Here is a 21,192-nt window from a genome sequence, read left to right on the forward strand (position 1 = left end):
CTTTTCAATCCATGAGTATAGTATATCTCTTCACTTATTAAGATCTTCTTTAATTTCTTTCAGCAATGGTTTATAGTTTTGGTTGGAGGAGTTGTGCACATTTTAAAATTTATTCTGAAATAGTTCTTTTTTTTTTTTTTTTTTTTTGCGGTACGCGGGCCTCTCACTGTTGTGGCCTCTCCCGTTGCGGAGCACAGGCCCCGGGCGCGCAGGCTCAGCGGCCATGGCTCACGGGCCCAGCCGCTCCGCGGCATGTGGGATCTTCCCGGACCGGGGCACAAACCCATGTCCCCTGCATCGGCAGGCGGACTCTCAACCACTGCGCCACCAGGGAAGCCCATAGTTCATATTTTTTAATGCTGTTGTAGGTGGAATTTATTCTAATTTCACCTTTCCAACTGTTTGCACTTTTATGTAAGTATATAATTGAATTTTGCTTATGTGAACTTGATATTTATTTTATTAATTCTAGGCTCATTCTGTAGATTCTTTAGGATTTTCTACATAAACAATCATGTCATCTTCAAATAAAGGCAAGTTTTACTTACTCCTTGCTAATCTTTATGCCCTTATTTCTTTTTCATGCAATGGCTAGGACCTTCATAACACTGTTTAATAGAAGTGGTAAGACTGGGCCTTCTTGCATTTTGCCTGATCTTAGGGGAAAGTATTTCATATTTTACCATTAGCTGTGTTACTAGTTTCAAGTTTTCATTAATCTTTTTTATCAGATTGAGGACTTTACCTTCTATTCTTAATTTGGTAAGAATTCGTATTAAATTTTGCCAAATGCCTTATCTGCATTTATTGAAATGATCATATGGGTTTTCTTCTGTTCATATGGTACATTACTTTAATTTTTGACTATTAAACCAACCTTGTTTTGTTAGGATAAACCCAACTTGGTCATAAAGTATTATCCTTTATATATATTACTGAATTTGATTTACTACTATTTTGGGAAGCATTTTTGTATCTGTACTTATGAAGGATATTGGTCTTTGTTTTGGTCATGAAGATTTTCCTTTGTTTTATAGTACTTTGTCAGATTTTGGTATTAGGGTTATTATGGCATAAAAAAAATGAGTTGGGGAGTGTTCCCTTTTATTTGAGAGTTTGTGTAAAATTGGTATTATTTCTCAAGAATTTGAAAGAATTCACCAGTGAAACTATCTGGGTCTGGAGTTGATAATGAATTGAATTTCTTTTACAGATATAAGACTAATAAGATTTTCTTTTTCATCTTGTGCCAGTTGGATTTTAGTTTTGTTTTGTTCTGTCCGTTTCATTGAAGATGTCAAATTTTTGTTATAACGTTGGTTATAGTATTCCCTTTTTTATCCTTTTAATGCTTGTACGCTCTGTAGTGATACCCACCCCTACCCCAATCCCTATTGTTTTTTTTTAATTAAGATATAATTGACATATAACATTGTGTAAGTTTAAGGTGTACAACTTGTTGATTTGATACATGTATATATTGCAATAGGGTTACCACCATAACATTAGCTAACACCTCCATCATGACACATAATTACAATTTCTTTTTTGTGATGAGAACATTTAAGATCTAGTCTCTTAGCAACTTTGAACTATATAATACATTATTGTTAACTATAATCACAATGTTGGGTGTTAGATCTTCAGAACTTTTTCATCTTCGATCTGCAAGTTTCTACTGTTTGGCCGACATCTCCCCACTTTGTGCTTCATTTTCTTGATGAGACTTTAAACTAGAAATTATTTGACTTTTAAAAAAAATCTTTTCAAAGAACCAACTTTTGGCCTTGTCAGTTTTCTCTAATGCTGGTCTGTTTTCACGTTTATTGATTTTTGTTCTTTGGTATTTCTATTTATTTGGGTTTACTTTGCTCTTCTGTTTCTAACTTCTTAAGGTGTAACTTTATGTCAAACACTTCAGATCTTCTTTTCTCATTTAAACATTTAAAGTTACACAATTCCCTCTTAAGCACGTGGTTTGATATGTTGTGTTGTTATCATTCAGTTTTTGAAGAGTTTTCTAATTCTCCTTATGATTTCTTCTTTGATCATGGATTATTTAGAAGTGTGTTATTTAATATCCAGATATTTGGTTTTATTTCTAGATATTATTATTGATTTCTAATTAATTTCATTATGATCAGGTAATACGTTCTATATGATTTCAGTGCTTTGAAATTTATAGAAATTTGTTTTATGACATAGCATATGGGGTGTCTTGGTGAATGTAGCTTGTGCACTTGTAAAAAATGTATATTCTGTAGTTACTGGCTGTAACATTTTATAAATATCACTTGAATCATAGTATTATTCAAATTATATTTGACTGATTTTTGTCTAGTTGTTGAAACTTGACTGTTTTTTTTAGCATTTGACAAAATTTAATATCTATTCATAATAATAAGTTCTTAACAAATTAGACATAGACAAATGTAGCTTAATGTAATAAAGGCCATATACAACAAGCCCACAGCTAACATCATACTCAATGGTGAAAGGCTGAAAGCTTTTCCTCTAAGATCAGGAACTAGACAAAGGTGCCCACTCTCATCACTCCTATTCAACATAATAATGGAAGTCCTTGCAAGATCTGGAATAGCCAAGCAGTCCTGAGAAAGAACAAAGAGGGAGGCATAAAATTCTGGATTTCTTTTCTTTTCAATTCTGTGTTCCAGAGATTTGGAGAGGAATGAATGATGAGGATGGCTCTTTTCTCCCTGAAGTCTGGAGCCTTCTGTAGGAGAATCAAAGACTGGAGTTGACTTGAAAGCTGAGAGTTGGAATTATCTGGAGGCTTTTTCAACTCAATTCTGGCGCCAGGAGTAGGATGACTTGAGTTTGCTGACATAATCACATGCCCTTCTCTTATGGGTTGGCTGGTGTTTTGATTGCTATTTCTTCATTGGGATGATTTAGTTGTTCTTCTAAACAGAAAGTTATGAGATTCCTCGAATTCTAGAGATCAGAAATCAAAATTGGTTTCACTGGCCAAAAGTCATGATATCAGCTGAGCTGCAGGGAAGGAGGCTTTAGGGAAGAATTCATTTCCTCATTTTTTCCAGTGACTAGAGCTGTATTACTTACACCCTTGGTTCCTGGTTGTTCTTCCATCTTTAAAACCAGAAGCCTAACATCTCGTCTTAGTCATCAGGTTGCCTTCCAACTCTTGAAACTAGACTGATTTTTTTTAAAGAGTTTATTTATTTATTTATTTGTTTGTTTATTTATTTATTTGTTTTTGGCTGCGTTGGGTTTTCGTTGCTCCACTCAGGCTTTCTCTGGTTGTGGCAGGTGGGGACTACACTTTGTTGTGGTGCCCAGGCTTCTCATTGCAGTGGCTTCTCTTGGTTGCAGAGTACAGGCTCTAGGCATGCAAGCTTCAATAGTTGTGGCACACGGGCTCAAGAGCACAGTCTCAGTAGTTGTGGCGCACAGGCTTAGTTGCTCCATGGCATGTGGAATCTTCTCGGATCAGGGATCGAACCCGTGTCCCCTGCATTGGCAGGCGGACTCAACCACTGCACCACCAGGGAAATCCTGCATACTTTTTTTTTTTTTTTTGCGGTACGCGGGCCTCTCACTGTTGTGGCCTCTCCCGTTGCAGAGCACAGGCTCTGGACACACAGGCTCAGCGGCCATGGCTCACGGGCCTAGCCGCTCCATGGCATGTGGGATCTTCCCGGACTGGGGCACGAACACGTGTCCTCTGCATTGGCAGGCAGACTCTCAACCACTGCGCCACCAGGGAAGCCCCCTGCATACTTATAAAGTGTACAACTTGATAAGTTTTGACATGCATGAAGCCATCACCATTATCAAGAAAATGAACATATTCATCACCCCCCCAAAGTTTCTCATGCCCCCTTTTAATTTTTCTCTCACATCTCCCACTACCCAGGCAACCACTTATCTTCTTTCTGTCATTATAGATTAGTTTGTATTTTTAATAAATTATATGTGCTCTTTTTCTTTCCTGGTTCTCTCACTCAGCATACTTATTTTGATATTCATCCTATTGTATGCAGCAAGAATTCATTCCTTTGTATTGTTGAGGATATTGTACCTACCACAATTTGTTTATCCATTTACTTGTTGATGGACAAACTTGGATTGTTGACAATTTTTGGCTATTACAAATAAAGCTTCTATGAATATTCTTTTACAAATCTTTGTTTGGACCTGTGCTTTCTTTACTCTCAGTAAATACCTAGAAGTGAAGTGTCTGGATCATATGGGAGGTTTTAAGACCTTGGCAGTTTTCCAAAGTGGTGTTACCATTTTCTATTCCCAGCAGAAGTGTATGAGAGTTCCAGGGGTAAACCTCACTCGGTAGTGATATATTATCCTTATACTTTCTTGAATTCACTTGCTAAAAATTCTATTTGTTTCATAACTATTTGGCTGTTTAGGTTATCTATTTCTTCTTGAGTGAGCTTTGGTGTTTTATATCTTTTAGGGGATTTGTCCATATAAAGTGTCAAATTTGTAGGCAAATTTATATAAAGTTATTCATAATAGTCTATAATTATTGTTTTAATATGTATAGAATCTGTAGTGATGTTACCTCTCCCATTTCTGATATTGGTAATTTGTGTTTTCTTTCTTACACAGGTTAGACTGTCCAGAGGTTTATTAACTTTACTGATCTAAAAACCAGCTTTGAGTTCATTGGTTCTGCCTTGTTTTCTATTTTATTGATTTCTACTTTGATCTTTATTATTTCCTTTCTTCTGTTTACTTTGGATTTGATATCCTCATTTCTTAGCTTCTTAAGGTGAAAGCTGAGGCCATTAGTTTGACACCTTTCTTATTTCTAATATAGACATTTTGCATTATAAATTCCCCCCAAAAAATCTACTTCAGCAGTGTCTCACAAGTTCTGTTGTATTTTCATTTTCATTCAGTTCACAATACTAATTTCCCTTTTAATTTCTTCTTTGCCCCCGGGTTACTTAGTTTCCAAATATTTGGGAGTCATATGTCTAGAGGTCTTTCTGTTATTGATTTTTATTTTAATTCCATTGTGGTCAGAGCACATACTTTATATGACTTGGCTCTTTAAGAATTGATTGAGACTTGTTTTATGGCCCAGAATGTTGTCTGTTTTGGTAAATGTTCTATATGTACTTGAAAATAATATGTAGTCTGCTGTTGTTTGCTGGAATGTTCTATAAATGACAATCATGTAAAGTTGATTGATAGTCTTATTCAAGTGTACTATGTCCTTGCTGCTTTTCTGCCTCTCAATTATTGAAATCCCATATTATATTTGTGGATTTATTTACAGTTCTATCAGTTTTTACACCATGTATTTTCATGCTGTGTTATTGGGGGCTTAGACATTTAGGATGTTTATGTCTTCTTGATTAAGTGACCCATTGATATTATGAAATGACCTTCCTTATCCCTGGTGACATTCTTTGCTGTGAGATGTAGTTCTTTCTGATATTAATATAGCTATTCCACTTTTCTTTTGTGTAGTTTTAGCATGGTGTATCTTTTTTCACTCTTTAACTTATTTTTGTCTTTATATTTAAAGTTTATATGCAGCATAGAGTTTGAGCCTACTTCTTATCCAATATGTCAATCTCTGCCTTTTACTTGGAGTGTTCAGACCATTTCCATTAATGTTGTCGTTGATATAGTTTTAAGTCTCTCACCTTGTTATTTGTTTTCCATTTTTCCAACTGTTGTCTTTTACTTTTTTACTTTTCCTTCCTTTTAAAAAATTGGTTGAGTATTTTTTATGACTCTGTTTTTCTTCCTTTTCAGCGTATTAGCTATAATTTTTTATTTTATGGTAGTGACTGCATTAGGGATTATAGTCTGCATTTTTATCACAGTTACCTACATATAATATTGTGCTTCTTCAAGTATAGAATAAAAGTCTTACAATTATATACTTCTATTTCTTCACTCTTGGGATTTATATTATTATTATTTTACTTATGTATATATTATAAACAAAAAGTACAAAAATATAACGTTATAAACAAAAATTTTTATTTTTGTTTAGTCATTTATCTTTTAGAAGATTCAAATAATAAGAAAATAAATCTTAACTACCATTGCAGTTACCATTTCTGGTACTTTTCTTTAGGATAGATCAAGAGTTGGCTGTCTTTTTCCATAAAGGGTCAAATGGTAAATATTTTAGGCTTTTAGGCCATAAATAAAACTTTATTTACAAAAACAGGTGGAAGGCTCCAAATTTTGCCAAACTCTAGTGTAGTTTCATATTTCCATCTGGTTTTGTTTTCCTTCTGCCTAAAGGACTTCTTTTAATGTGGGTGTACTGTCATGAGCACGCAAGTCTGCTGGTGATGGGTTCTTATAGCTCTTGTATGTTCGAAGACATTTTTATCTCTCCATTGTTTTTAAAAGATATTGTTAAAAGCTGACTAGAGAAGCTATATCGATAGGTTTTTTTTTTCTCTTTCAGTACTTTAAGGCTATTACTCTACTATCTTTTTTCTTGCATTTTGTTTTTGACAAGAAATCTGTCATCCTTGTCTTTTTTTTTTTTTTCCTGGTTGCTTTTAGGATTTTATCACTGGTTTTGAGCACTTGGGCTATGATGTGCCTTTGCATAGTTTTCTTCATGTTTCTTTTGCTTGGACTTTGAATCTCTATGTTTATAGTTTTCATCAATTTGGAAAATTTTCTGCTGTTCATTAGTCAAATATTTTTTTTGACCCTCTCCCTTCCTTTGGAGACTCCAATTACACATATATTACATTACTTGAAGTTTTTCCAGAACTCATAATGCACTTTTAGTTTTTTGGATTCTGAAAATTTTCTTTCATGTGCAGTAGACTTGGAATTTCTCTCTTTGTAATCCAGACTTCAGTCTTAAATTCAAAAGCCAATGAATTGCAAATTTGTGTGAAAGATTTTCTCTTTCTGTCTTCAGATGAAAAGTATTACTTTAAAGGTTACCTAGGCAGATAAGTAGATGCTATTTTAAAAGTATTTTCATGGCTGGAGAACTTTTAGAAGACAAAAATGCCAGAAGCTGTCTGGACATTAGTATGAGAGTTTTGTACTGGAGAATCATTAATTTGTTGTCTTTCTACAATTTAGGCAGTCACTGAGGAGAGTATTGCCTTTTTGCAGAAGAGAGTGGTAGAACTAGAGAATGAAAAGGGAGCCTTGCTCTTTAATTCTGTAGAGCTGGAGGAGCTGAAAGCTGAGAATGGTACGTACAAATGAAAACCATAATTCTCTGACTTCTTAACCCACAAGTGCCTCTACTTTTATCACTATATATGTATAACATGTAGATTCTCTGATTCTATGATAATAAAGATCTTAGACAGCATGGCTGGTAATTATTGAAGTTAGGATTAATACACATTAAACAATTTAAGCACAATACCAGTGTTTACATAAGTATAACATTTTACAGTATGGGCTATAGATGCTGCAGGAGATCTGTATTATATTCATTTTGGAGTGGCCAAGGAATCTTCTCAGAAGTATGGCTTGAATAGGACCTTAATAAGACAATGAATTTTTAAATAGCCAAAATAAAGAGAGAAAAGACTTTTCCAGTAATAAATTTGTGGGGTGAGATAATAGAGATCAGTATAAATAAAGGTTCAGAGGTAGAAACCATTTTGGCTTTTGCTCATAGTATATACTGCTTAGGACCTTATCCCTTTTCTTTAGCTTGGCTAATTCTTACTCATGTTTCAGGCCTCAACTAGGCCATTATCTTTTATAGGAAGTCGATCCTAATTTCCCAAAGTTGGGTTAAATGCATTTTTGTGCTTCCAAATTGCATTCTTTTAACATTGTATTAAGATCATCTATTTATAATTTTATGTCTTATATTATAAGCTCTTTAGAGATAAAGTATAAGCTCTTCAAAGGCAGGGGCCCTTTTTTTTTTCGTCTTTTGCTTTACCAGGAACTAGAATAATACCTGGCAAATGAGTGACTGCTGAATAAAGTTTTGTTTGATTGAACTAAATTTAGCACTTTATTCTATTGGACTGTGTGTGAAGAGTTAGTAAGAATGAAGATAATACCTCCTTCCATTTGTCACCTGCTTCATAAGGACCTTATGGTTTTAATAACTTCTAGTTAATAACGTTTTACTTATCTATTTTATCCTGGAGTAACTGACTACCATGCTTTATCTTTAAGAGTGAGAATGAATACCAAATAAAGTTTGTACCATTTCCTAAAGTCTATAGCCAATATTTCCAACTTAACCATCTTACAGTTCCACTTAGCTATAAACTAGGGATCGTATACCTTTATTAGACTAGTCCCACCATTGCTGATAAAGAAAGAACGCCACAAATTCAGTTCATTATTCAACCCACTGAAAATACTTCTTTGAGATCTTATCCATGATGCTTATTTTGTAGTTTTGCAAGCAGTCCCTGTCACTTTCATGTAGCTCACTGTGGTTTAGAGTTTATGTGAGTTCCATTCTCTTTGTTCTTTCCTGCAGGGGTCACTGGACTTGTTTTCTGTATTAGTTTTTGGGTCTGGTCTCATAGGTTACCTTTGTTTTATGAGTCATGTTCTATTAAACTCACCTTTTGTGCTTCCATTTCTGCCACTGTGCTCCTTCCTCAAATAATCTTGTGAAATGTCTGAACATATTATATACAGTCTTGAATTCGTTTCATAAATGTTCATTCATTCATTCAGCAAATATCTGTGGTGCCTTTCCTATGTACCAGGCACTAATTTAGTTGCTAAGCATATTGCTCTGAACATATTAGAGGACAAGACAGACTATAAACATGTATATACATAAGAAACTTTCAGGGAGTGATAAGTATTAGGATAAAAATAGAACAGGCTACTGCACATGTGCCTGGGGGAAGAAGAAAGTAGCGTCAGAGTGGTTAGGGTGGGCCTCTCTGAGCACTTGATACCTGAATGATGAAAAGGGGACAGCCATGCAAAAAGAGGCTGAGCAAATCGAATCCCAAGCAGAGAAGAGCAGTGCAAACACCCTGAAGTATGAATAAATTTGATATGTTTGCAGACAGAAAGAAGGCCAGTGTTCTTGGGATTAGAGTGAGCAAAAAAGGGGTAGTACAAGCAGAGGAGTTTGTAGAATAAGTGGGGTCAAATCATGTAGGTCACGTTAAGACATTTGGATGTAGTGTAAAAAATATGCTTCTTTTGTTTGTTTCTTTAGTATATTTGTCTTAACTTCTCAGAAAGAGTATAAACTTCTTGGGGGCTTATTAATACTCAACATTTTTATCCTCCAAGGTACTACTACTGTTTTTAAATACACACTTTGTAAACATGGGGTGGAACTCAGAAGACTGAATTCTGATCCCAGCTCTATGAACTAGCTGTAGGTCATGGCATTTCTTTGTTTCCTCATATGGTCATTGAGGAGATTGGATAGCTCCCTTCTAGTGCTAAAATTTGACGTCCTTATGAAAATATGTGAAAGAATGTTGAAGACATTATAAGTGCTATATTAATACATTATAATATGGATACAGAGGGTTATAGATAAATTAAGTTAAATTTATTGCCCTAGAAGTCCCAAATTATGCCACAGAAATAGCTGCTTTTTGTCATATGCTCTGGCATTTTTATTCCCTTTAAAGCCTTCCACTATTTATTATACTTCACTCAGGTTAATAATTAACACCTAGTACCATTCTATCTTATATCTCATCTTCTCATCTTCTTTTGCAACTTCTTTAATAAAATAAACGTTTTATCTCCCCCAAACTATTGTATCTGTTCTTTCCTCTTGGTTATTTCATGCATCTCAAATAGCCACATACACAATCATACCTCTGTTTTTTTCAAACACTCTACATTTATCTTCTAAGGATATTTATTTTGTGACTTTCAGAAAAACTGTCCTCTCAGATTACTCTCCTAGAGGCTCAGAAGAGAACTGGAGAGGCAGATAGAGAAGTCAGTGAGGTAAGTGATGCATTCTTTTTTTTTTTAATGATTTATTTTATTTATTTTGGCTGTGTTGTGTCTTCGTAGCTATGCGTGGACTTTCTCTAGTTGCGGTGAGTGAGGGCTACTCTTCGTTGTGGTGTGCGGGCTTCTCATTGGGGTGGCTTGTTTTGTTGTGGAGCACAGGCTCTAGGTGCCCAGGCATAGTAGTTGTGGCTCGCGGGCTCTAGGGTGCAGGCTCAGTAGTTGTGGCTCGTGGGCTCTAGGGCGCAGGCTCAGTAGCTGTGGTGCATCGGCTTAGTTGCTTCGTGGCATGTGGAATCTTCCCAGACCAGGGCTCGAACCCATGTCTCCTGCATTGGCAGGCGGACTCTTAACCACTGTGCCACCAGGGAAGACCGATGCATTCTTAAAATAATCAGAATATGAGCTCAATCAAAGGGAGGTAATTTCAAACCTAAGCTTTTCTGCAATTTTCTAATGTTGATAGAGAATTACATTACCTGGAAAGTGAGGTTTAAGAGTTGTAATGTTTATTATTTATCTTTTACTCTCACTTGTTTCTAAATATTTGGAATTTTTTTGTTTGTTCAGAACCAACGCAAGTACAGTAGCACTTGCTTGGGATTTGATAACCCATTTTTCATGCTAGGTTATCATTTATTTCAGCTTCTTTGCCCATCTCAGATAAGTTTCTCAGTGAAGAGATTAGTTAAAGTCTCTAGTCTCTCCCCAAATCCCCTTCCCCAGTTGGCACAGTTTCACTTAGGATTATATTAAAAAGGGTATTGTCAGAGAATGGTGCTTTTTATAACCTAAAAATTACTGTAAGAAATGTATGGTTGCTCAATATTCTGCTGATTTAAGATTACTGTTAGCTGTACTGTGTTTAATTGTCCTTCCAATCAGCAAGTCAGTGATAGACTCATAAATGGCTTTGGGGAATAATGTAACTTCCTTTTTTTAAAAAAATTATTTATTTATTTATTTTTGGCTGTGTTGCATCTTCGTTGCTGCACGTGGGCTTTCTCTAGTTTTGGCGAGTGGGGGCTACTCTTCGTTGCGGTACATGGGCTTCTCATTGCGGTGGCTTCTCTTATTGTGGAGGACGGGTTCTAGGTGCACAAGCTTCAGTAGTTGCAGCACGTGGGCTCAGTAGTTGTGGCTCGCGGGCTCTGGAGCGCAGGCTCAGTAGTTGTGGCTCACGGGCTTAGTTTTTCTGTGGCATATGGGATCTTCCCAGACCAGGGATTGGACCCATGTCCCCAAACTCATTTAATAAAATACTAAATTTGCCATGAGATTCACTGGTTTTGTTTCCCAAGAAAACAATTATAGAATAATTTATGTGGATTGAGCAGTCTAACACAGTAATCCTTGTAATAGTAACTTGGTTAATATTTTGTAAAACAGGTCCATAATGTCTTCCCAATCCCCAACAGAACTCCTTTTTGATTATTTTATCCTGGCAATTTATCTCAATCAACTTGTTTGATATTTGTCTGTTAATGGCTGTCTTATCTAATACTTCCCATTTCAATAGATAGTTTAGGAAAAGGAATCCCTAACTTCCTCCTTGGCATGGGATGAAACAAAAATTTAATTCATTTCCTGCTTCCCTTTTTATTTTTAAGCAGTTCTTAGGAGAAATAAGTAGTTTTAATCTGAAGGAAAAGTTTCCCAAGTGCGGAATATTTAGAAAATGAGTCTCAGGTTTCCTTAAGTGTTATGAATATGACATGACCTCAGTGCAGCATTGACAGGATGCCCTCAGAGGTCCAAGTTGGGAAAACTGATTTTAAAAGTATTTAGCAGTGTTATGTTAGGAAGGTTTGGACAGAAAAGTTTTAGGTTTTGGAAAATGTACAAAATACCAGTTTTTACTTAGGCTCCTTTCTCCCTCCCTCCCTCCCTCCCTCCCTTCCTTCCTTCCTTCCTCCCTCCCTCCCTCCCTCCCTTTCTTTCTTTCTAATAAATTTATTTATTTATTATTTATTTATATTGGAGATTTATTTATTTTGGCTGCACTGGGTCTTCGTTGCAGCACGCAGGCTTCTCTAGTTGCGGTGCACAGGCTCTAGAGTGCACAGGCTCAGTAGTTGTGGCATGAGGGCTTAGTTGTGGTATGTGGGATCTTAGTTCCCTGACCAGGGATTGAACCTGGGCCCCCTGCATTGGGAGTGCGGAGTCTTAACCACTGGACCACCAGGGAAGTCCCTACTTAGGCTCTTTTCTATAAAACATTTGATTGAGGCTTTTTCTTTCTTTTTTTAAAAACAGATGAGCATGGTTGATATTGCCAGGCTCAACAAGAGCAGCTCTTCTGCTGAGGAAAGTGGACAAGATGTCCTGGAGAACACATTTTCTCAGAAGCATAAAGAACTATCCACTTTATTGTTGGAAATGAAAGAAGCCCAAGAGGAGATTGCATTCCTTAAGTTGCAGCTTCAAGGCAAAAGGGCAGACGGTGACCCTGAGGTCCCTGACCAAAAAGAAATGAAACAGACAGAGAGTGAAGGAATACCTCCAGTTAAAATGACAGTATTGCTTGAAGATACAGGGCAACATTTTCCCCCCATGCCAAATGGAGAGAGCGGTCTTCCAACAACTGAGAAAGAAGAACAGATGAACACTAAATACCAACACAGAACATCTGAGGAAATATCTTTTAGTGACACTGGAATGGAATTAAAATCAGCAAAGCAGGATGATGATGATAAATCCCCTTCTGTGGTATCAGGTATTTGTCAGTATCACCAGGATGAATTGGAAAGGCTAAAAGGTCAAATTTTGGAGCTTGAGCTAAACCTTCATAAAGCAGAAGAGATCTATGAGAAAAATTTAGATGAGAAAGCTAAGGAAATAGGCAGCCTAACCCAGCTGATTGAAGAGTTTAAGAAAAATGCTGAAAACACCAATAGTGCATTCACTGCTTTGTCTGAAGAAAGAGACCAACTTCTTTCTCAGGTGAAGGAACTTAGTGTGGTAACGGAACTGAGGGCTCAGGTACAGCAACTGGAAGTGATCCTTGCAGAAGCAGAAAGGCAAAAAAGACTTGACTATGAAAGCCAGACTGCTCATCACAACTTGCTCACTGAACAGATCCACAGTCTCAGCATAGAAGCCAAAACTAAAGATGTAAAGATTGAAGTTTTACAGAACGAACTTGATGATGTGCAGGTTCAGTTTTCCGAGCAGAGTACAGTGATCAAAAGCCTGCAGAGCCAGCTGCAGAAGAAGGAAAGTGAAGTGCTCGAGGGGGCAGACCGTGAGCGGGATATCTCAAATAAGGTGGAAGAACTTTTACAGGCTCTTTCACAGAAGGAACTTGAAATAGCAAAAATGGACCAACTCTTACTAGAGAAAAAGAAAGATGTGGAAATCCTCCAACAAACCATCAAGGAGAAGGATCAGCAAGTGACAGAAATCAGCTTTAGTATGATGGAGAAAATGGTTCAGCTTAATGAAGAGAAGTTTTCTCTTGGGGTTGAAATTAAGACTCTTAAAGAACAGCTGAATTTATTATCCAGAGCTGAAGAGGCCAAAAAAGAGCAGGTGGAAGAAGATAAAGAAACTGTTTCTGGCATTAAACAGAATTATGATGAGCTGAACCCAGTAGGGCTAATAAGTAAAGAAGAACTTCAGTATGAATTAGACCTTGTAAAGAAAGAAAGTGAGCAGAGAAAAAGAAAGCTCCAGGCTGCTCTTATTAACAGAAAGGAACTTCTACAGAGAGTCAGTAGATTAGAAGAGGAATTGGCCAAAGTGAAAGATGAACCCAGGAAAGACACCCCACTCAGTGAGAGTGAGAGGAGGGAAATGGAGGAAGATAAAGAAAGCAAAAAAGACTCAGAAAAATGTATGACTTCTAAGTGCCGAGAAATAGAAATGGTAATATCTTTAAAACAGGTAATATCTGAGAAGGAAGTGGAACTAGAGCAGATAAGGAAGGATTTGGAAGAAAAGGCAGCAGCTGAAGAACAGTTACAGGCTGTGGTCAAACAGATGAATCAGAATTTGCAAGAGAAGACAAACCAAATAGATCTGCTCCAAGCAGAAATCATTGAAAACCAAACAGTTATCCAAAAGTTAACCACAGGTAACAAGGATGCAGGTGATGGAGAGTCAGCAGCACCTGTAAAAGTAGCAGCAGCCATCAGTCCACTTGGTGCAGGTAGTGGAGAACACTGGAAACCAGAACTGGAAGAAAAAATAGTGGACCTTGAAAAAGAAAAGGAGCAACTTCAAAAGAAGCTACAGGAAGTATTAACCTCTCGCAAGGTGATTCTAAAAAAGGCACAGGAGAAAGAAAGACATCTTCGGGAGGAGCTCAAGCAACAGAAAGATGACTATAATCGCTTGCAAGAACAGTTTGATGAGCAAAGCAAGGAAAATGAGAACATTGGGGACCAACTAAGGCAACTACAGATTCAAGTAAAGGAATCTTCGGACAGAAAACTCCCAGGCAGTGGCCAGCAGGTTCCAGGTTCTCCCACTCAAGGTTTAGAAGAACCTTTATTCAAAGCCACAGAGCAGCAACCTGCTCAACCTGCTTCAGAGTCTGACTTGTACCCAGACTGGCCTTCTCATCCTGGAAATACAAATGGTCTGCAGGGCAATACTGCTATTGCCCAGATTAAGACACAGCTGAAAGAAATAGAGACTGAGAAAGAAGAGTTAGAGTTGAAGCTTAGCTCTACAATAAGTGAGCTGACTAAAAAATCAGAAGAGGTATTTCAGTTACAAGAGCAGATAAATAAACAGAATTTAGAAATCCAGAGTCTGAAGGCAGCGTCCCATGAAGCTGAAGCCCACACAGAAAGCCTGAGGCAACAACTGGAAAGCAGTCAACTAGAAATCACTGGATTAGAACATTTAAGAGAATTACAGCCTGAACTAGATGAACTGCAAAAACTCATAAGCAAAAAAGAAGAAGAAGTTAGATACCTTTCTGGACAGCTTAGTGAGAAGGAAACAGCCCTTACTAAAGTACAGACAGAGATAACAGAACAAGAGGATTTAGTGAAGGCTCTGCATACAGAACTGGAAATGCAAGCCAAAGAACATGATGAGAAGATAAAGCAGTTACAGGTGGAGCTTTGTGAAATGAAGCAGAAACCAGAAGAGACTGGAGAAGAAAGTAAAGCAAAGCAACAAATACAGAGGAAACTGCAAGCTGCCCTTATTTCCCGAAAAGAAGTACTAAAAGAAAACAAACGTCTCCAAGAGGAGTTGTCTTTGGCCAGAGATAACATTGAACATCTCACCCAGTCTCTGGCAGATGTGGAAAACCAAGTTTCTGCTCAAAATAAAGAGAAAGATATATTCTTAGGCAAGTTAGCTCTTTTTCAGGAAGAAAGAGACAAACTCATTGCAGAAATGGACATATCTTTAATGGAAAATCAAAGTCTCAATGGTTCTTGTGAAAGTCTGAAATTAGCTCTGGAGGGTCTTACTGAAGACAAGGAAAACTTAGTGAAAGAAATTGAATCTTTGAAATGTTCTAAGATTGCAGAAATAACAGAGTGGCAAGAGAAACACAAAGAGTTACAAAAGGAATATGAAATTCTTCTGCAGTCCTATGAGAATGTTAGTAATGAGGCAGAAAGGATTCAGCATGTGGTAGAAACTGTGAGGCAAGAGAAGCAAGAACTATACGGCAAGTTAAGAAGCACAGAAGGAAACAAGAAAGAAACAGAAAAGCAGTTGCAGGAAGCTAAACAGGAAATGGAGGAGATGAAAGAAAAGATGAGAAAGTTTGCTAAATCTAAACAGCAGAAAATCCTAGAGTTGGAAGAAGAGAATGAGAGGCTTAGAGCAGAGGTACACCCTGCAGGAGGTACATCTAAAGATAGTATGGAAGCACTTCTTTCTTCCAATTCTGACATGAAGGAGGAACTAGAAAGGGTCCAAACAGAGTATAAAACCCTTTCTAAGGAGTTTGAGGCTTTAATGATGGAGAAGGACTCTTTAAGTGAAGAGGTTCAGGATTTAAAGCATCAGATAGAAGGTAATGTATCCAAACAAGCTAGCCTGGAGGCCACTGAGAAACATGATAACCGGATGGTTGTCACTGAAGAGGCAACCCAGTCTGCTCCAGGTGAGGCCCATGAGCAAAGCTCTCCAAGTATGAACCCAAGGTCTGAAAATTCAGAATCCATTCATTCAGAGAACAGTGCCAAGCCTGATATAAGTGAGAATGTCAGCTTACATGATGAAATTAATAATTACCTACAGCAGATGGATCAGCTCAAAGAAAGAATCACTGAATTAGAGGAGGACAAGCAGAAAGACAAGGAATTTAGCCAGACTTTAGAAAATGAGAGAGCTGCTTTATTGAGTCAAATATCAGCTAAGGATGCTGAACTAAGAATGCTTCAGGAAGAAGTAACCAAAATAAACTCATTAAATCAGCAAATCCAAGAAGAACTTGCCAGAGTTACCAAGCTAAAGGAGACAGCAGAGGAAGAGAAAGATGATTTGGAAGAGAGGCTTATGAATCAATTAGCAGAACTTAATGGAAGCATTGGGAATTATTATCAGGATGTTACAGATGCCCAAATCAAAAATGAACTACTAGAATCTGAAATGCAGAACCTTAAAAAGTGTGTGAGTGAATTGGAAGAAGAAAAGCAGCAGTTAGTCAAGGAGAAAACTAAGGTGGAATCAGAAATACGAAAGGAATATATGGAGAAAATACAAGGTGCTCAGAAAGGGCCTGGCAATAAAAGTCATGCAAAGGAACTTCAGGAGCTGTTAAAAGAAAAACAGCAAGAAGTAAAGCAGCTGCAGAAGGATTGCATTAGGTACCAAGAGAAAATCAGTGCTCTGGAGAGAACTGTTAAGGCCTTAGAATTTGTTCAGACTGAGTCCCAAAAAGATTTGGAAATAACCAAAGAAAATCTGGCTCAAGCCAATGAACATCGCAAGAAGGCAGAAACAGAATTAGCTAGCTTCAAAGTACTGCTAGATGACACTCAAAGTGAAGCAGCAAGGGTCCTAGCAGACAATTTCAAGTTGAAAAAGGAGCTTCAGTCAAATAAAGAATCAGTTAAAAGCCAAATGAAACAAAAGGATGCAGATCTTGAGCGAAGACTGGAGCAGGTAGAGGAGAAACACCTGAAAGAGAAGAAGAATATGCAAGAGAAACTGGATGCTTTGCATAGAGAAAAAGTCCACTTAGAAGAGACATTTGGAGAGATTCAGGTTACTTTGAACAAGAAAGACAAGGAAGTTAAGCAACTTCAGGAAAACTTGGATAGTACTGTGGCCCAGCTTGCAGCTTTCACTAAGAGCATGTCTTCCCTCCAGGATGATCGGGACAGGGTGATAGATGAAGCCAAGAAATGGGAGAGGAAGTTCAGTGTTGCTATTCAAACCAAAGAAGAAGAAATTAGACTTAAAGAAGAGAATTTCAGTGTTCTAAAGGATCAGCTTAGGCAGATGTCCATCCACATGGAGGAATTGAAGATCAACATTTCCAGGTAAATGAATGATGACTTTTTTTGCTCTTCCAAAGGTAATTGAAGGCAAAGGAAGTCTCTATTTAAACTATTTCTATTCCCTTTAATATTATGGGACTGATTTTGGTTTAAATTCTCCCTGAAGATGTATTCCCTCTCACTTCTGTCTCTCTCGCTCTCTTGCAAATGACTTACAAATGACTTTCTGCTACAACTTGTATTAACATGAAAAATTTACATCTGCTTCTCTACCCATCTTTCTATTGAGAGATCTCTTAGATTTCTTCCTTTCTTCTCATTTCCATTATCCTTGTCTGAATTTTTACCATAGTACATATTATTGTACTCTCAAATTACTGCCTTAGCCTCTAAAACGATCTCCTCTTTTCTCTTCCTCATATTCCACATAAATTCATACTGCATATGCCTGCTAGAGTTACTTTCTTCAAACTCCAATTTCATATCACTTTTCAAGCTCAGGAAATAACAGTGTCCCCCACACTTTGTACTCTCATTTTTAGTAGGATCCTTCTGCTCTGAGACAGGTCTCCTCATTGCCTCTCATACCAAGATTATTCCGTTAAGGGGCCAGACAACAGCTTGTCTAGAGCAAAGAACAAAATTGGGGGCACTTTTTAGAGTGTCCAAGGTCATGTCACTAAATTAGCAACATACTTTGGAGTTTATTTTTATACGAATTCTTAGGTGCAATATACCTTTAATACAGAACATTCAGTAGAGCTAATACCTCTTTATTAAAAAGATGAACACCTTCAATTATGAATATTTATTCACTTGTAGATCTGAGTACATGTTTTAGTATGTGTTCCTTAGGCATCAAGTACTTTTCCCTTGAAATCTGTAATTAATGACCTTCTCTCTTTTTCTAGGCTTGAACATGACAAGCAGATTTGGGAGTCCAAAGCTCAGACAGAAGTCCAGCTTCAGCAGAAGATCTGTGATACTCTACAGGGAGAAAACAAAGAACTTTTTTCCCAGCTAGAAGAGACTCAACATCTATACCGTAGTTCTCAGGATGAATTAGCTAAGTTGGAATCAGAAATGAAGATTCTCAGAGACCAGTCAACTGATTTAAATAACTCTTTAGAAAAATATAAGGAAAATAAAGAAAATTTGGAAGGGATCATAAAGCAGCAAGAGGCTGATATCCAAAATTGTAAGTTCAGTTATGAACAGCTAGAGACAGATCTTCAGGCCTCCAGACAACTGACCAGTAGGCTGCATGAAGAAATAAACATGAAAGAGCAGAAGATTATAAGCCTGCTTTCTGCCAAGGAACAGGCAGTCCAAGTAGTTGCTGAACTGCATCAGCAGCATGAAAAAGAAATTAAAGAATTGGAAAATCTGCTGTCCCAGGAGGAAGAGGAGAATACTGTTTTAGAAGAAGAGAACAAAAAAGCTGTTGACAAAACCAATCAGCTTATGGAAACACTGAAAAACATGAAAAAGGAGAACATGCAACAGAAGGCTCAGTTGAATTCCTTTGTTAAATCCATGTCTTCTCTCCAGGATGACCGAGACCGTATAGTAGGTGACTACCAACAGCTGGAAGAGCGACATCTCTCTGTGATCTTGGAAAAAGACCAACTCATCCAGGATGCTGCTACTGAGAATAATAAGCTGAAGGAAGAAATTCGATGCTTGAGAAGTCATATGGATGATCTCAATTCTGAGAATGCCAAGCTCAATGCAGAACTGATCCAATATAGAGAAGACCTGAACCAAGTGATATCAAGGAAGGACTGTCAGCAAAAGCAGCTCCTTGAAGCTCAACTTCAGCAGACTAAGGAGGTGAAAAGTGAGTATGCTAAATTAGAAGAAAAGCTCAAGGAGTCTGAGGAAGCAAAGGAGGAGCTGCAGAGGTTCTCTCTTGCCCTACAGGAGGAGAAACGAGGTTTATCTAAAGAGATTGAGAACTTAAAAGTATCTCTATCCCAACTAAAGAAACAATTGACAGCCTTGCAAGAAGAAGGTACTTTAGGAATATTCCAGGCCCAATTAAAAGCAAAAGAAGGAGAGGTAGAGAAGTTAAATACTACCCTTTCTTTGTCTCAGAAGAGAATTACAGAACTGGAAGAGGAATTGGTTCGTGTTCAGAAGGAAGCTGCCAAAAAGGTAGATGAAATTGAAGATAAACTGAAGAAAGAATTAAAGCATCTTCATCATGATGCAGGGATAATGCGAAATGAAACTGAAACAGCAGAAGAGAGGGTGGCGGAGCTAGCAAGAGATCTGGTAGAGATGGAACAGAAGTTACTCATGGTCACCGAAGAAAATAAAGGTCTCACAGCACAAATCCAGTCTTTTGGAAGGTCAATGAGTTCCCTACAAGATAGTAGAGATCATGCCAATGAGGAAGTTGAGGAACTGAAAAAGAAATATGAGGCCAGTCTGAAGGAGTTGGCACAGCTGAGAGAAGAGCAAGGCCTCTTAAGCAAAGAGAGAGATGTTCTTGTTTCTAAAGCTGCGTTTCCAGTTAACTCCACTGAGGATAACAGCTTGCCCCACCTTGAGAAACTTAACCAACAGCTTCTATCCAAAGATGACCAACTGCTTCACTTGTCCTCACAACTAGAAGACTCTTACAACCAAGTGCAGTCCTTTTCCAAGGCTATGGCCAGTCTACAGAATGAGAGAGATCGCCTGTTGAGTGAACTGGACAAATTCCGCAAGTCAGAGGAAGGGAAGCAGAGGTCTGCAGCCCCACCTTCAACCAGCCCAGATGAAGTACAGAGTTTAAAAAAAGCTATGTCATCTCTTCAAAATGACCGAGACCGACTAGTGAGTATCTAGATTTCTCTTTCCAATCTTCTTTTGAGAGTTTTTGAAACTTTCTTTAAATTGATTTTCATTTTTATAGAAAATGATAAAAAAAATTTATTCATATTATCTGGGCATTCTAGGACGATTCAAACCTCTTAGCCTGGGTTTAATACCCTATAGTTTGTTTTTGCCTCTCTTTCCAGCATCCTCTTTTACTGCTTCTCTACTCATCCTCTTCATTTCAGCCAAACTGATTTACTCACCCACAAACTGATCTACTTACCCACGTTATTGTCCTCTGAACCAAAATGTCCTCTCCATTTTCCTTTTTTGGGCACATATTTCCTACTCTTTAAAGGTTGCCCCAGAGCTCAAATCCTCTGGCTACATTTCCAGACCGCTTGATTGTCTATTACCTTCTGTCTGTACTTCCCTAGTGCTTTTCTTTTCCTTTGTCCCATATTGCCTTCATATATATGGGTGTGTGTGTATGTGTGTGTGTGTTTAATTTCTATACCCTTATTTTTTATTTCCACAATTAAATTGTAAACTCTTGGTAAATGTGTCATGTCTTATACTTGTTCATATTTCCCATGGTTTTTAGCAGAAGGGTATTTAATCATATGGTAGATAATCAAAAATTGATGTATATTCTCTATATGTGTTGTTACTGAAAACACTTTTCTCTATTTTGTGAAATTGTCGTGTAGGGAAATTATAGGAACTTTTGAGACTGAGGCTTTTATATCTGCCATGAACAAGTCATAAAGCCTAGGCAGGGTTATAAATCACATGAAGGCCTGACAGTCTGACTCAATGATATTGCATACAGGCTCTGCTACAGCCGCTGAGGCCCTTCTGCATACTTACTGAATGTATTGTTAATTGTCCATCAAATCTTCTTTTCCACATATCTTGTTCTCAGTCTGTCTCATGAGCATTGAAGTTTCTAGTCTCTTAGCCACTGGCTGCATGTACAATAACTTATTTCAATCACTATCAGTTTAAACATTTAGCCTAGGCCAGCGGTTTGTCACCTCTG

The 21,192-nt window shown here is 37.5% G+C and overlaps 1 protein-coding gene across 2 annotated transcripts in view; it reads left to right on the forward strand.

Moving 5' to 3' along the window:
* The window catches only part of GOLGB1 (golgin B1), an 85,955-nt gene that overhangs the window by 42,613 nt on the left and 22,150 nt on the right, over positions 1-21,192 (forward strand). For both annotated transcript variants that reach the window (XM_082655172.1, XM_082655173.1), the window contains exons 11-14: positions 7,084-7,198; positions 9,848-9,921; positions 12,184-17,387; positions 18,257-20,168. In XM_082655172.1, the coding sequence (XP_082511298.1) occupies positions 7,084-7,198; positions 9,848-9,921; positions 12,184-17,387; positions 18,257-20,168 (7,305 nt within the window). The remainder of the gene's footprint in view (positions 1-7,083; positions 7,199-9,847; positions 9,922-12,183; positions 17,388-18,256; positions 20,169-21,192) is intronic.

Source organism: Grampus griseus, assembly GCF_964374135.1.
Source record: "Grampus griseus genome assembly, chromosome: 5".
In the NCBI taxonomy this organism is placed as follows: domain Eukaryota; kingdom Metazoa; phylum Chordata; class Mammalia; order Artiodactyla; family Delphinidae; genus Grampus; species Grampus griseus.